Source organism: Oryzias melastigma, linkage group LG21 (assembly GCF_002922805.2).
Source record: "Oryzias melastigma strain HK-1 linkage group LG21, ASM292280v2, whole genome shotgun sequence".
NCBI classification, from domain to species: domain Eukaryota; kingdom Metazoa; phylum Chordata; class Actinopteri; order Beloniformes; family Adrianichthyidae; genus Oryzias; species Oryzias melastigma.
The window spans coordinates 1,293,023-1,308,037 of NC_050532.1; the positions used below are offsets into that span (position 1 = coordinate 1,293,023).

Consider the following 15,015-nt stretch of genomic DNA (forward strand, 5'->3'; position numbering starts at 1 on the left):
TTCGCCCTTCAGTAGCCGGGATAGGCTCCGGCACCCCGCGACCCCGAACGGGATGAAGCGGTCAGGAAGATGGATGGATGGATCACAAAAATGAATGAAGAAAATGTGACATAAGTGTGTTTTATTTTCGTTTTCTATTTTCTAATCAATGCATTTAATTGTTTCTGTAATGAGTTTGAAATAAGTGTGTTTTGTCCTGTATTTTTTTTCAACCTATGCTTGAAATAAACCAATCAATCAATCAATCAATCAATCAAAAAACTCTAAATTTGTTGAACCTGCTTCTTGAAACGGACCCCGTAAGAACAAAAGGAACACAGTTTGTTAAATATACGAAACCCCGTGTCTTGAAAGAAAGAACAAAATCAAATAATTGTTGTGCTGGTTCAAACAAAAAGACAAACCAAAATTATTGGAACCCTGGAACCAAACATGGAATAAGTCATGGAGACTGCTGACCAGCCATGTCGACCGTCTGAGTCAGCAGCTCCCCGAACCAAAACTACCTAAAGAAAACAAATAAACAAAACCAGCCAACTAAGACTACCAACTCAAACTAAAATAACAAAACCCAGCAGTGTAAGACTGCTGAGGACAAAGAGGAAAAATAACCAAACAAGTCCAACACAGGAGTGGAGTTGCTGTGTTTTTATAATGACAATCTATTGGCACAGTAAAGAACCTTTTAGCATGAATGCCTCATAATCTGCTTAATGATCAGCACAGAAACAGAGTCAAATGAAAGGTCAAAACAGATCATTTCCTTCTGTAACTTTTATCTCCTAACTGCAGCTCATTTTTTTCCCGCTTGTATTTGGCAGTTTCAGTCGTCGAGCGTTTCCCAGCTGTAACAGTTTACACCAAAAAACTGAAGATATTTTTGTACAAACACCAACTTTATCTTCACGAACATGCTCTTATAATAAAAAGGAAGCTTGACAGCAGTCTGTAAACAGAACACAATCTCTGTCAACACAAACTCTTCTGAAGCCACAGTAACATATTATTACTCCTGCTTCTAAATCAGAGGCTTAAACAAGTTATTGGAAATCAGCCAAAACTTCAGCAGAGAAAAGGCTGTTTTAGTTTTCCTTTATGCCTGGTATAATGAGTTTTCCTGACACAAACGAAACAACTCAATACCGGCTGATTGAAGCGCGTGCCCACGTCTGTGGAGATAGGTGCTGCATTGATCCACAGGGCGAGACTTTTACATAAAGGAAGCGATCGGATTTCAAAGATCTCATGCTCCCTGAACACAGCGGAGATACAGACCTCAAGAGGATACTTAACATGATGACAAACTGAGGACGCACAAACAAAAAAAACAAGGAAAAAAATGAAAAACATCTACGCCACGCCTGCGTCCCACCTTCTTCGCTATTACTTACCCTTTTGTGTTGAACAAGTTTTTGCTACCTGTCGCCCACAACATGTCTGTAAATAAGTGCATGAAAATTCTTGTTCCACAAGCTGACCTAGCAGTCAACAGCCTTGATATTTACACCCGTACAGGTTTGCCTGATTTTTTTTTCCCCAAATAAAGCTCATATCCATCTGTACGGTCAGTTGTGACTCAAGCTTTAAACACACAATTAAAAACACAAGACAAATTTAAGCCACTCTGCTGTTGAAACAGTATGTCTCTACAGCAGGGATGTCAAACAGAAGAGGCCAAAATCAAAAGAACACCTCGGGTCGTGGACCAAACAGGATAAACATTTCTTAAACACTAAAACAACATTTTTAAAAATTTAAAATAATACCTTTTTAACATAATTATGAACTAGATATATAGCATTACCCAAGATAATGCTAGTGTGGATAATGTAAGGAGAATTTAAAGATGCTAGTGGTGATAACTGGAGATGCTGAAATTGATAGCTAAAAATGCCAGTGCTAAAAGCTGAAAACACTAAAGTTGAGAGCTGAAATCACTGAAGCTAGTAGCTGTAAATGCTGAAGCTGATAGCCAGCTAAAAAAAATAACAAAACTTCAAATTAACTAAAAAAAAAAAAAGAAAGAAAAAAAAACTTAGGTTAGCCAAAACAGCTAGCATGTAGCTGAAAAATAGCTAAACTTCAAATTTGCCCCCCAAAAAAGAAATAACCTAAATTAGCCAAAACAGCTAGTGTGTAAATATTAGTTAAACTTCAAAACAGTCTAAAGAACTAAAAGAAATAAACTAAACTAGCTAAAACAGCTATAATGTAGCTGAAATATTAGCTAAGCTCTAATATAGCCTTAAAAACCTTAGTAAATGCCAAAATAGTCCAAAAAGCTAGCAGAATGCCAATTTTTAAAACATAAAAACTGCAACTTTAAATAACTTTCAATATTTTATCAAAATTTTACCAGTTAAAAATGAGCGCAAGATAACATCGGTCCATTAATAACAATAAACTACAATGATCTTGAGGTCCGGATAGAATTACCCAAACCCCGGGCCTTGACTTTGACACGTGCTCTAAAGAGACCAAACATGGGACTTCTTCTGAGACACTCATGTAAAACAGAGAAAAGCTTTGAGGTTATAAGATGTGCTTGTCTAAGTTTCTAAGAAGAATTATGCCATGATGTCTGGAAGGCTCCTGAAGGGGGAGAGGGGAGCAGATGACATTGAAATAAAGACGTGGCTCATTCAAAACAGCAGAATATCCAATATGGCGTCAGCTGGTTAGTTTTAGAATCAGAACTAGTAATGCTAGTTCAGCATATCCCACAACATTTCCATAACTTTGACTGAACATAACTCACAAAGATCTGAAACTGTGTAACAAATCTTTTGTGTTCTTATGTGTGTTAAAAATCCCTGTCAAAGCAGGCTTTGACAAAAGTATTTTTAAAGGAAGCAACACACTCAGCTCAGCAGTTCATCACATTATTAAATGGTCCAAACAAATATGGCTTCCCAGCAGTAAAACACCGAATGCCAATAAACTTAAAAAATAAAATTAAATTAAAAAAAAGATAAACCAAATCAAATGTATGTGCTTGTGTTATCTCTTTGTATGTTCCTTTCTTCGTCCAAACTGAAACTTTTATTTACTTTAATGCATAAAAACGGTCTAATCCAGGGGTCTCAAACATACAACCTAATGGTTAAATCCAGTCCAGTCATGAAGAGAAAAAAATGTAAGGATGTTGAGAAAAAATAGCAAGTTCCTAGCCCATTCCTGTGAGGAGTAATGGGTCTGTAAGAAATGGCTGCAATGCGCAATTCCACCACTAGGGGAAGCAAAGGGGAAGAAATACTGGGATAATCACGAGACATAAACAGCATTTCTTTGCAAGCGCGTGCCACGTCTGGATGCACGTTCTCTGTCACCGCTGTTAAGTTGCTATAAATATTATCAAGTGTGTCACTACAATTAACAAAATCTCACTCTCAAAAAGATAATAATATTAATAGCTCTAATATAGTAATAATAAATGATTAGACTACTAGGTTGGTTGAGACATTTTTTCAAACTGAGAAAAAACAAAACAAAAACCAAGCTACAGATAACAAGTTGACCATAGTTTATTCTGCTATTATGGTACTGGTCCGGCCCACTTGAGATCAAACACATCAAATGTTTTTTTTTTTTTACTATATTTTTTTCTGTGGTGTAAGTTATTCAAGTTATAAACTGACCAATCAGATGCCTCAATGTTTAAAACATTTGACTGACAGATTCTCCCAACCTTGCTTTCAAGTGGAAGGGGCGTGGCCTTCCAACTACCTGATTGGTGACAGTGGTTGCCATAAAAACGTAAAGTCAGATCAACTTTGACAGATCACTGCTCACTGACATCGTCTGGTTCCAAAATGACGGCGTCCATTTCCCCAAAAAATGGGGACTGAATTGACATTATTAGGTTGGAGCTGTAAGTATAAACATTTTCTACAAATGATGTCACACTCACTTTTTCCATTTCTCTTATACAGTCACAGCAACATTTTTAATGTTTAGTTTAAGTTTTGCTTTTTAATCTTCATTTTTTTTTAATACCAAACTGTGATCCTTCATTTGGAGATCACACTCACTGTAAAGATATGTTAAGATACGTTAACCTGTGTATTTTATTAATGATAAAGCTTCCTAAATAATCTGTTTTGGTTCATGTTTCATAAAATGTGTTGTTTTTTAATTAACTCCACACATTAAATGCTCTGATCAGAAGGGTCAGCCCATTTCCTTCTTTACTTTGCTCTCATTTCCGTCTTTTGTTTCTATGTTTTTCAGGCATTCTTGTTTCTGTTCTCCTCCTTTGTGATCGATGACATTGTTTTCCCACATTCACAGCCTCTCAAGGGAACCAGGAAGAGGTTTCCTCCCCGTCATCTCCGCTCCTCTGACCTCCTCTTGGAAAGCCGCCTGTCACGACCCTGGAAGCTTTTCTCAGAGGGTGCTGGCGGAACAATGCGCTCCCACAAACAGAGACGTGGACGAGGTGTGAAAAGATAGATCTGTCAATTTTCTCTCCAGTGATTGTTATATGTGGGTCTTGGTGGATGCCGGTAAAGGGCAACAGGATAAACAAATTGTGTAATTACCAGACTAATTTGACACAAGCGAAGGTAGGCAGAGCGCCAGAAAGCCAGCGGGGTCTCCGGATGTTATTAAATTAACATTTCCTCTCCAGAATTTGGTGGTTGACTAGTATTTGACCTGACAGTGACCTAAATGTTTTTCAGAGACAGGCGGGCGCTCCAGCAGTGAAATAGAGGCAGCCAACGTGAACACCATCAGTCTTCATGACCCTGTAGATGAACAGGAGATGCAGGAACAACTGCAAAAGTTTACTACTGTTCAGAAATGTACATTGTTTGTGAAAATAATATTATTTTTAAGTGTTTCAGGCCAAATAAAAGTATTTTGTTGAAATTTGTGTTCTATAAAAACAGTCTGACTTCATTTACTTCATCTTTAGACATGCTGGAACGATTGAAGAGCTGCTGTTCTTCGATAAGTGTAAAAATCTATTGCAGTCATTTCAAATCAGAGAGGAGCTACAGTCTATTCAGTCTGAATGAGTGAGAATTTAAAAAAAAAAAGAAAAAAGTGAGTTTTTTGTGGATGTATAACCTCCACACTGTAAAAACACAGAGAAAAAGAACCTTGACATTTTTGTTTCACCAACACTCAGACCTCTGATTTAGACTGAATATCTGTTCCGTATCATTGAAAGAAATTAACTGTGGTTCACTTTAAGCCACGTGTGTCAAAGTCAAGGCCCGGGGGCCGGATCCGACCCTCCGGGTAATTATAGATCATTTTATTTGATTGTTATTAATGACCTGATGTTATCTTGAGCTTATTTCTAATTTGTATGATTGTGACAAAATATATTTTTATAGAGAGTAAAATATTAAAAGTTATTTAAGGTTTAAGTTGATTTATTCTGGAGTAATATTCCTGCCTTTTTATTATTTATAATTATGTTAATGACCCGATGTTATCTTGCATTTATTTCTAACTTATATAATTTTGACAAAAACATTTTATAGAGAGTAAAATATTAGGTTTAGTTTGATTTATTCTGGAATAATATTCCTGCCTTTTTATAATTCATAACTATGTCAAAGAGTTACGGTTTTAAAGTTTTAAAAATTTGTGTTATGCTAGCTTTTTGGACTATTTTGGTATTTACTAAGATTTTTTTAGGCTATTTTGGCGCTTAGCTAATATTTTAGCTACATGCTAGCTGTTTTGGCTAATTTAGGTTTTTTATTTTTAGGCTGTTTTGGAGTTAAGCTAATATTTTAGCTACATGCTAGCTTTTTCTAATATAGGCTTTTCGTTTTAAGTTTTTTTAGGCTGTTTTGGAGTTAGGCTAATATTTACACAGTAGCTATTTTGGCTAATTTAGGCTTTTATTCTATTTTTTAGGATATTTTGAAGCTTAGCTATTTTTTCAGCTATATGCTAGGCTAAGTTTTTTTGTTTTGTTTTGTTTCGTTTTTTTTAGACTAATTGGCATTTAGCTAATATTTTAGCTGGCTATCAACTTCAGCGTTTTTAGCTATCAGCTTCAGTTATTTCATCTATCAATTTCAGCATCTTCAGCTATTAGCACTACCATTTTCAGCGGCCAAATTCAGTTTACAGCATTCACACTAGCATTATCGCAGGTGTGGTTTATATATCTATAATTATGTTTGAATGTTATGGTTTTAAAGTTTTAAAAATGTATTTTTAGAATGTTCAATAAATGTTTATCCTGTTGCTCCCCGTGACCTAAGGTGTGTTGTGGATTTTGGCCCCCTGTGAGATTGAGTTTGACACTCCTGCTTTAAGCGAACCAAATGTGTCCAGAGTCTGAACGAATCACTAAAGTTGATCATGAAAACCTCCTAATCCATCCCAAAAGAACTTCAAAGTTTGTCATTCTGATCTCTACTTTGCTTCCAGAAAACCTTCTTCTGCAGATGAATGATGAGGATTTCCACACACATACATAAAAGCATTTTGCCGATTTGTTTTGAAGGAATCAGCCCCCTCCCCACATCAGGTTGACTTTCCTCACAAACACATGATGCAGAACCAGCTGTTGTCCGTCTGCATCCCAGCTGCTGTCGTGGAGCTGATTGGCTGCTGTCATTTCCCCCCAAACACAAACAGACGGGCAGATGATTTCTGCCCCCCTGCTTCCTCTTATGTAATCCAGAGTGCTGGCCGATTAGCTGTTATTTAACGGTGCGGCAGCTGTGGAGGGGGTGCAGGCTGACGGAGGAGAGCAGCCGTGGACCTCCGTCTGCAGCACCGCCGCTTGTGCAACAGTTGTCCGGTCAGACTCCGGAGGCGCATCCGCGCCGCGGCTCTTCCAGGAAGCGTCTGCGCGCACTTCTTCTTCTTCTTCTTCTTCTTCTTTTTTTTGCCGAAGTTTGTGGGAGATATGGCCTACCTGAAATGCCGGCGCCGACCACGATGACGTCGTAGGTGTTGCTGGGGGAAGTCATGGTGCTCGCAGATCCGTCAGACCGTGTCCGCTCGCCGCTGAACGCAGGGCGCGCGCAGGAGCGCATCTGTGTTAAAGGCGCCGGGCGGCCACACCCACTCCCGCCCCAGGCTCCGCCCACTCATAGTAAAGCGCCGCAGCTCTGTAGATTTGCAGGATTATGCAGCAGAGATTAATTTCGCCTGAAGTCCTGCTTGTCACCTTTCCCTGTAGTGATGATAAGGCTGGAAGACCAAAGGTGTTCCTTATCACAAAGTATCTCCTTCCAGGGGCGTCTCTAAGGAACTGGGGGGTCCAGAATACAAAACAGTCTCCTTGCAGTATTTGTTCTAATCACAATTTCTGTTCTTTCTTAAATAAAATGTATATACAATTATGTGTTTTTCTGCACCCTAATTATGATGCTTTTAGTTGCCATTGCAGGGGAGGCAGAGCTAAAATCAAAAACCTCCCTGCTCTTTTCCCCCTCCACTGTGGCTTATTGGCTTTTAAGAAAAATGCAAACTATTTGAATAAATAACGGTTTTGTAGTATTGGTTCATCCATCCATCTATCTTCTTCCACTCATGGGGGCAGCAGTCTAAGCAGAGATGTCCAGACTTCCCCCTCCTCAGCCACTTCCTCCAGGTCCTCTGGGGGGACCCCGAGGCATTCCCAGGCCAGCCGAAAGACGTAGGCTCAATCCGAATTCTTCTCTTCTCCCTTCCCCTCCATTTGAAGGGGCAGTTTAAGTAAAAGTGTGTCTGGGAAATGTGTTTTTTAAATCCGACCCTCCAAACGGAGGGATATAAACTCCTCCCCTGTGAGGAGAAACCACGTCGCGCTGAGAAGGGCTTTTCTTCATGTGGGTGGGCTCTGAAGCACAGACATTTACATTTAAATGTAAGTAATGACGTTTTGTTGTAAATTTTGAAGTTATAAAACTGCTGTTGTTATGTATATACGAGTACTGGAAGCTCCGCGCTAACAGCGCAATTATTGGTGACGTCAGAATTATGAGACATTTTTTTCATAACTCTCCGTTTGGGGGGCTAAATGAAGGGGAAGGGAAAAGGGAAGAATCTGAATTTCAACATAGTCTCTCCAGCGTGTCCTGGGTCTTCCCCGGGGCCTCCTCCCAGTGGGACATGCCCAGAACACCTCTCCAGGGAGGAGTCCAGGAGGCCTCCAGACCAGATGCCCAAGCCACCTCAACTGGCTCTGGCATCTGCTTCATTTACCTTAATTAATTACATTTTGTTATTTTGCTTTAGCGATTTTTAACAAAATCGAGCAAACTGATGGTAATAGGTTTAATCTGCTATCAGAGTGTATTTTTATTAGAAAGATGTCATCTTATTACATTTGGTTTATTTATTTTAATTCTACACCAAACTTGTTTTCAGTAGTAATAGAAGAAAAAAGATGAAGAAAAGCTAAAGTGACAATGATAGAAAAGATGTTTTTACATTTTTAGTTAAGGTAAATCTCTTGCAGCAGGAGGATCTTGTCAAATACAGGAAGCATTTTATTTTGAAAGGAACTTGTATGAGCTGCTTTCAAAGGTTAAAAGTTAATTTTATAAAGAAAAAGTCAGTTTTAGAGATCATGTTAAAGCTGTATTTTATCAACGAATGGCTTAATGGCCACAAAAACATAAATAAAATGTATTTTTCTAACTTTGAGGTGGGGACTTTGTTGTTGGATTTTAGTCCACAAGAAACTGGAAATTACGGCTCTTTTAGCATTAAGGTTGCAAATCCCTGTTCTACGACATAGTTTCTGCAGAGCGGCAGAAGTTCATTGGAAATTTGTCTCGGATTTTTGGTAGTTTCTGTCACAGTGGGTTATTATTAGATTTAAATTAAGTAAATTTTCTGATCTTCTGCTGCACAACAGAGTTTAGTTGCTAGCTGTTCAAATTCTTAAAATACAGACTTGCATTTACATGTATAGATTAGGAAACGAGATTTGATATCCAGTAGACATCCACAATAGATGTCTATGAGATATCTGATAGACATAGACATCTAATATAAAAGCATATTAGTCATCTAATAGACATTTACTGTGTCCGATGAGAAGAAACTACCTGTGCTTACAACACAATTAGCTTTGGGAAAGTCGTCAGCTAGAGTCCTTAACCGCGATATACAATAGACGTCCATGTATTGATGTCTATTAGATCCATATTAAATAATTATAGCTTTAAGCATTGAAATAACCATGATTTAGATCTCTAATAGATGTGTTCATGTCTAATAGGCACTGCTACAAAAGCAGTTATAAAAATAAATCTGCATATAATGTTTATAATTGTAAAGTAAAAAAAAAAAAACTCACAGACTGGAATTTTTCTTTCCTGAGAAAACAAACAGTTACATTTAATTAACCTTCATGGCGTGACAGAAGAAAGCGTCCAGCCAGAGGAAACTTGCAGCATCATGTTCAATCGTCTTTCTTCAACCATATGCAGACAGAGAGGAGAGGCTGGGAAACAGAAACTCATCAGTATCTCCATCTCACAGCATCTGTGATCACCTCCAGCCCTCTGATCAAAACCCGTCGAGGACTCGAATGAACTGAACACGGAGGAGACTTAAACCAGGTGTGATCTGGAGAGGATGCAGAAAACAGTCTGGAAGTACAGCAAAGATCAGACTGAGACACATGGGACTGAATATTATAATGAAAACATGCATCAGGTTTGTGTGACTACGGGAAAAGAAACAGCTGTACATGTAAATGTGTTTCAATCAGTAGAAAAAATGATTTTAATTCAGTTTAAGGAATTTATCGGGTGAGGAAGAGAAAAATGTGAGATCATATTGGAGCTTTTGAGCTGTTTCAAGTATTATATGGATTGTGTCTTTTGTTGTGGTTTGTTTTTAGTTCTGTTTTACGTTGTGTTTCCACGGTGGTGTTTTTCCCCGTCAGTCTCGCCTGGTTTCATTTGAAAAGCATCAACAGCTGTTCCAGTTTAAGAAATCCTCCTCCGTCTATTTAAATGTCTGGTTTTTAGTTTCATCCCGTGTTGTCACTCTCTCAAATTCTTTCTACTGGCTTCATCACACAGGAGTGTCATGCTTTGAGTTCATTTGTTGAAGTTCCTATCCGTAGTTCCGGTTCCCTGCGTTTGATCCAACAGTCTTGGTTTCAGAGCAGAATCTGTGAGGGGCAAATAGTTCTTCGTTATTCTGTCTATTAAAACGGTTTGTGATCACACAATGTCTCTAGTTCCAGTATAGTTGGTATGGAAATGTGCCTACATGGCTGGATGCTGACCAATCACCATCAGTGTTTCACTTTCTAAAGCTAAACGTAAAGTTTGGAATGATATACGGAAAAGAGTGAAGCATTTTTATAAAGTTTCTTGATAGACTTAGGGTCGTAGTGCTCACTGTCCTGAATCACTGTAACATAAATGCATTTATGTCATTATATCTGTCAGAATTACCAATCTTTTTCTGATACTGATACTTTTTCTTTGACCCTTTAACCCATTATCACCAGTGTTTATGGGCTTTTCTCCATCAGCATCTGCTGGAATTATCCTGTTAAAAAATAAAAACAGGAAAACTGAACTGATGCATTGATCCTCACACTTCTTGCATTTTAGAAGTGAAAAAAGATCATTTTACAGATCAGATTTAATTATGGATTCAGAGAAGATCTGGCTCAACAATGACTTGAATCATTAGTCAGAAGCATGCAGGTTAGATGGAGTTTGAGTCTATCTGCAGTGAGGATTGTCAGCCTGTTCTGGAAGGCAAGGAATGAACTGAGGGAGTTAATGAAGACAGCATCGATCTGATGAGGATGATTTTACTCTTTATTCCCCGTAAGTGATCAGATACTTTGATTCAAACAGTCCATGGAGATGAGAACTAAACAATCTGACTATTAATAGCTCTCCTCTCCTGACACAGTAACCTACATCTAGAGCTCTCAGGCTCTCACTTACACAGACACGCTTCCTTTTGTCTTTCATGAAGCAGTTTTTGTTTCCCTCTTGTGGCTGTTTGTGGATTCTCACATTAATGCAGACACACATTCCTCATCTTTGCTCATAAAATAATAAAATATATATATATTAAATGAAAAAATTAAAAATGTAGTTTTAGACTGTTCAATAAATGTTTATGCTGTTCAGCCCGCGATATTTTGTATTTTGGCCTCTGTTCGATTGAGTTTCACACCCCTGCTCTACAAATTTTCAAACTTTTCTCAAGAGCTAGGATTTAGAAATAAGGAAACTATTAAAATAAGTTCAAATCATTTTATTTGACAACAGCAAAACTTAAATCAAGACTCAAAAAAAGCCCTCAAATTTTACTTAATTTCAATGATGGTATTTTAAAGTTCAATACATGTTAACAAGTCAGGCTGGCATTCATAGTTATTAATTTGGAACCAAATATTTAGATTTATGTTCTAAGAATAAGTGCTGGGTTTTGATTTCATGAAGATTTACTAAGATGGACAAACTTGTATTAATATGATTTTGCTCTAAAATGACTCATTTCCACTATTAAACATGTTTTTTGTCACTATACTCAGAATAAAATACAATTAGGCACAGAAACTCAAAAATACAAGCCATTTGCTTAGAACTTGCAAATAAAATACTAAATATTGGACTGTATAACATTCTAGTTGAAGTTAATTATATCTCACAGTTAGATTTTTGATCTTATTTCCCCTCATCGGAGCTGGCATCTGGATTAAAACTGTACAGCTGGATAGCTCCAATATTGATCACCATTTTTGGTTGCTATGCTAATATTAGCTTGGGGTTGTGACTGGCTGTAAGCTAGTGGAAATGAGTGTAAATAAAGGGATGATGGGATATTAGCTGAAGGTTCTTCTGCAACATTCCCTCAACTCAGAAACAAATGAACTACTGTGGCTCTACAGAAAAATAAAACTGTTTTTTATTATTATTATTGCTAAAAACTGCATGATGACAACTAGAAGAACACTGAGAATGTTTTTACAATAGAAAAAAATATAGCTGGGACTTTAAATTGGCCTCATGGTATTGCCCCCCCTCCTCAGGGTTAATCTGACCATGGTTGTAGTTAATCCTAATCCTCATTTATGGAATAAACTGCTGAAGCTCTGTGCTAGCATATCCTCATCCTTCAGTGACACTGTTGACAGTGTAGAACAGGGTCTGCAGCCCGGGCTTCCAGAGCCACATGTGGGTGTTCTATCCCTCCATTGTTGCTCTCTGGGTAAAGAAAAACAAAAATCTTAAAAAGTAACTTTAAAGCAAAAAGTTAGGAGGTCAAAAAATAAAAGGAAACCAATATATCACTCTGTGAGCCATCTGACTACAGTACCCATAATGCTCCTTGAGCAGCGACTTTGTAGTCTAACAAAGTCCCATTAAAATATTTTGACAGATTTTTGTGGATCAAGTTGCACAAAAAAATCAATTGAAGGTCAAGCAAGCACAACCAGCATTCATACACACCAGATTACAATTCAGACTTTCCATTTTTGAGCAAATTTAACATTTTTAAATGAGCTTTATTGTTCAAGAAATACAATATGGATCACTCAGTTATCCTTGATTCAGTTAGTTGGATTTTCACATTTCTGATCTCACCTCCTCTTATTGAGTTTGAGTTTCATACACATTTTTCCATTTAAATGTTGTTTATTAGGGCATGTAACGATTCGTCGACTTTTTTACAAATTTCTGGCTGATATGCACCAAAAATGGTAAAATAAACTTTTTTACATCTATTTTTGTAATCATTGCTTAAATTACACTGTACTACAACGTTAGCTGCAAGATGATCCGATGTGACACGGTGTCTTTTATTTTGAAAGGAAGTCATGTGAACTTCTGTTAAAAGTTATTCAATATTTAAATATTCAATTAAATATTCAATATTAAACTAATTACATTTATGCATGAAAAAAGGGGCCAAACAATATTGAACCCGAAGTTCTGACTGACACAGATTCAGCATTAAAAGCTGCAACTCTCATTTTAATATATTAATATTTCATGCACGCACACACACACACACACACACACTGTTCTCCACACAGAGCATCAGGACAGCACAGGTGCATGTCATGCGACTGGCCAGCAGGGGGCAGCAGCAGCTTAAACAGTCACTTCTCCACAGGAGTAAAACCTGCTTTGGTTACAGTGAAAGTCTCAAAAATCAAAAACTAAACAAAGTAAATAAAGACTCAGCAGTCTGACTGAAGGAGACTAAGGATGACATTTATAGGGTCTTATGAACAGAAAATTCTGATCAATACTGATTTCAGGCGACCAGCACAGTCAGGATTTGTTCTGCCCAAGTCCATAAATATGACAAAAACTTCCATCCATCTTTTCAATCCATCCATTTTCAGAACCTGCTGAATCAGAGTCACTGAACCCAGCTCCTGTTGGTTGAAACTAGGTACACCCTAAATAGTAGGGGTGTAAGGAAATATTAATTCCTTGAAATACTTTATTTGGTGATACTCGTATTGATTTCAAATACTGCCAAGGTGATATTTAAATAATTATTTAAAAGCAAACATGTAGTTCAGTCTTATTTTTGTTTTCCACTTAAATATTTCATAAATTACCAAAATAAAAGCACCATGAATGTGGATGTGTTAAAGCAACTTGTTTATGAGATTAAATAACATGATTTCACAATTTTACTTCTGTAAAAAATGTAATAATATTCAGATCATTCTTGAGTTATGATTTTTTTAAAAAGTGAAATACCTTCTTGAGATATATTGGATTACGTATTGTATCATCACTCATGTATTGAAATACGTATCGGCAGACTCTTATCAAAACACACCCCTACTAAACAGCAGTCATATGCAGAGCCACACACTCACGTGCACACCTAAAGGGGACGATAGAGACACCAATGCAGCTATGAAACATGAATGTGAACTGTGGGAGGAAGCCAGAGTGTCCAGAGAAAACCCACACATGTATGAGGAGAACATGCAAACCGTACACTGTATATACCCAGCTGGGATTGGAATCAGAGCCTTTATCCTGTGGGTAAGAGAGCTAACCACTGCACCACTGCACCACTGCACAGCCATGAGCAAACTTTCAATAACTGCTATTCTAAGAGTCACATTTGATACATACAGTCAAAACTTGCAGTATTTGCAAATATTCATAAAGTCTGTCAAATGCTCTAGATCACATGTGTCAAAGTCAAATTCTATCCAGCCCTCCAGACCTTTTTATTATTATTAATGAGCCGATGTTTTCTTGAGCTTATTTCAAACTATGATTGTGACAAAATATATTTTTATGGAGAGTAAAATATTGAAAGTTATTTAAGGTTTAAGTTGATTTATTCTGCAATAATTTTCCTGCCTTTTTAATTTTTCACTATTATGTTAAAATGTTACTGTTTTAAAGTTTTAAAAATGGACATTCTGCTAGCTTTCTGGACTATTTTGTCATTTACTAAGATAAATGGCCACAACAGGTGAAATAAACTTTTTTTTCTTTAAATAACTGCTAACATCACACTAGGGCTGGGATTCATTGGGTACCTCACGATACGATACGCGATACATGGCTCATGATATCGATGATAATTGGTTAAAAAAATCATCTCTAATGACTCACATTATATAGAAGAACACTTATTTTTTTAGGAAATATGTCCCCATTTATGTTTTAGCCTGACCACAAGTATAATAAACCAGTGGTCCCCAACCTTTTTGGGGCTGTGGACCGGTCAGCCAGTGTGGAGCTATTCCGCGGCCCGGGGGGGGGGGGGGTCCCACTGTGTTATCATGTACAACTTTATTAGCTGGGTCCTCATGACGTCACAACAACAGCTGAACATAACATGACCAACATCGTTTCTACCCCAACACAATGCAAACTTTCTAAAGAAGTTTGTTTTTTGCTCATTTTGCTATCTTGAGATTAAATTTAGCGGGGTGTATCATCTGACGTGTTGCGGCCTTGACGTGCGTCAAGTGAGGATGTAAATGAAAAAATCCGGTAACTTTTCAAAATAAAACATTTTCAAAAAAATAAGATGATGGAGATTAATTGTTCTTTCTGTGCGCCCCGGTAACAA

The 15,015-nt window shown here is 37.4% G+C and overlaps 1 protein-coding gene across 1 annotated transcript in view; it reads right to left on the reverse strand.

Moving 5' to 3' along the window:
• The window catches only part of mao (monoamine oxidase), a 43,973-nt gene extending 36,925 nt beyond the window's left edge, over positions 1-7,048 (reverse strand). Inside the window, exon 1 of the mRNA XM_024286512.2 lies at positions 6,893-7,048. Coding sequence (XP_024142280.1) covers positions 6,893-7,013 — 121 coding nt within the window. The 5' untranslated portion in view covers positions 7,014-7,048. The remainder of the gene's footprint in view (positions 1-6,892) is intronic.
• Between the last annotated feature and the right edge of the window lie 7,967 nt (positions 7,049-15,015).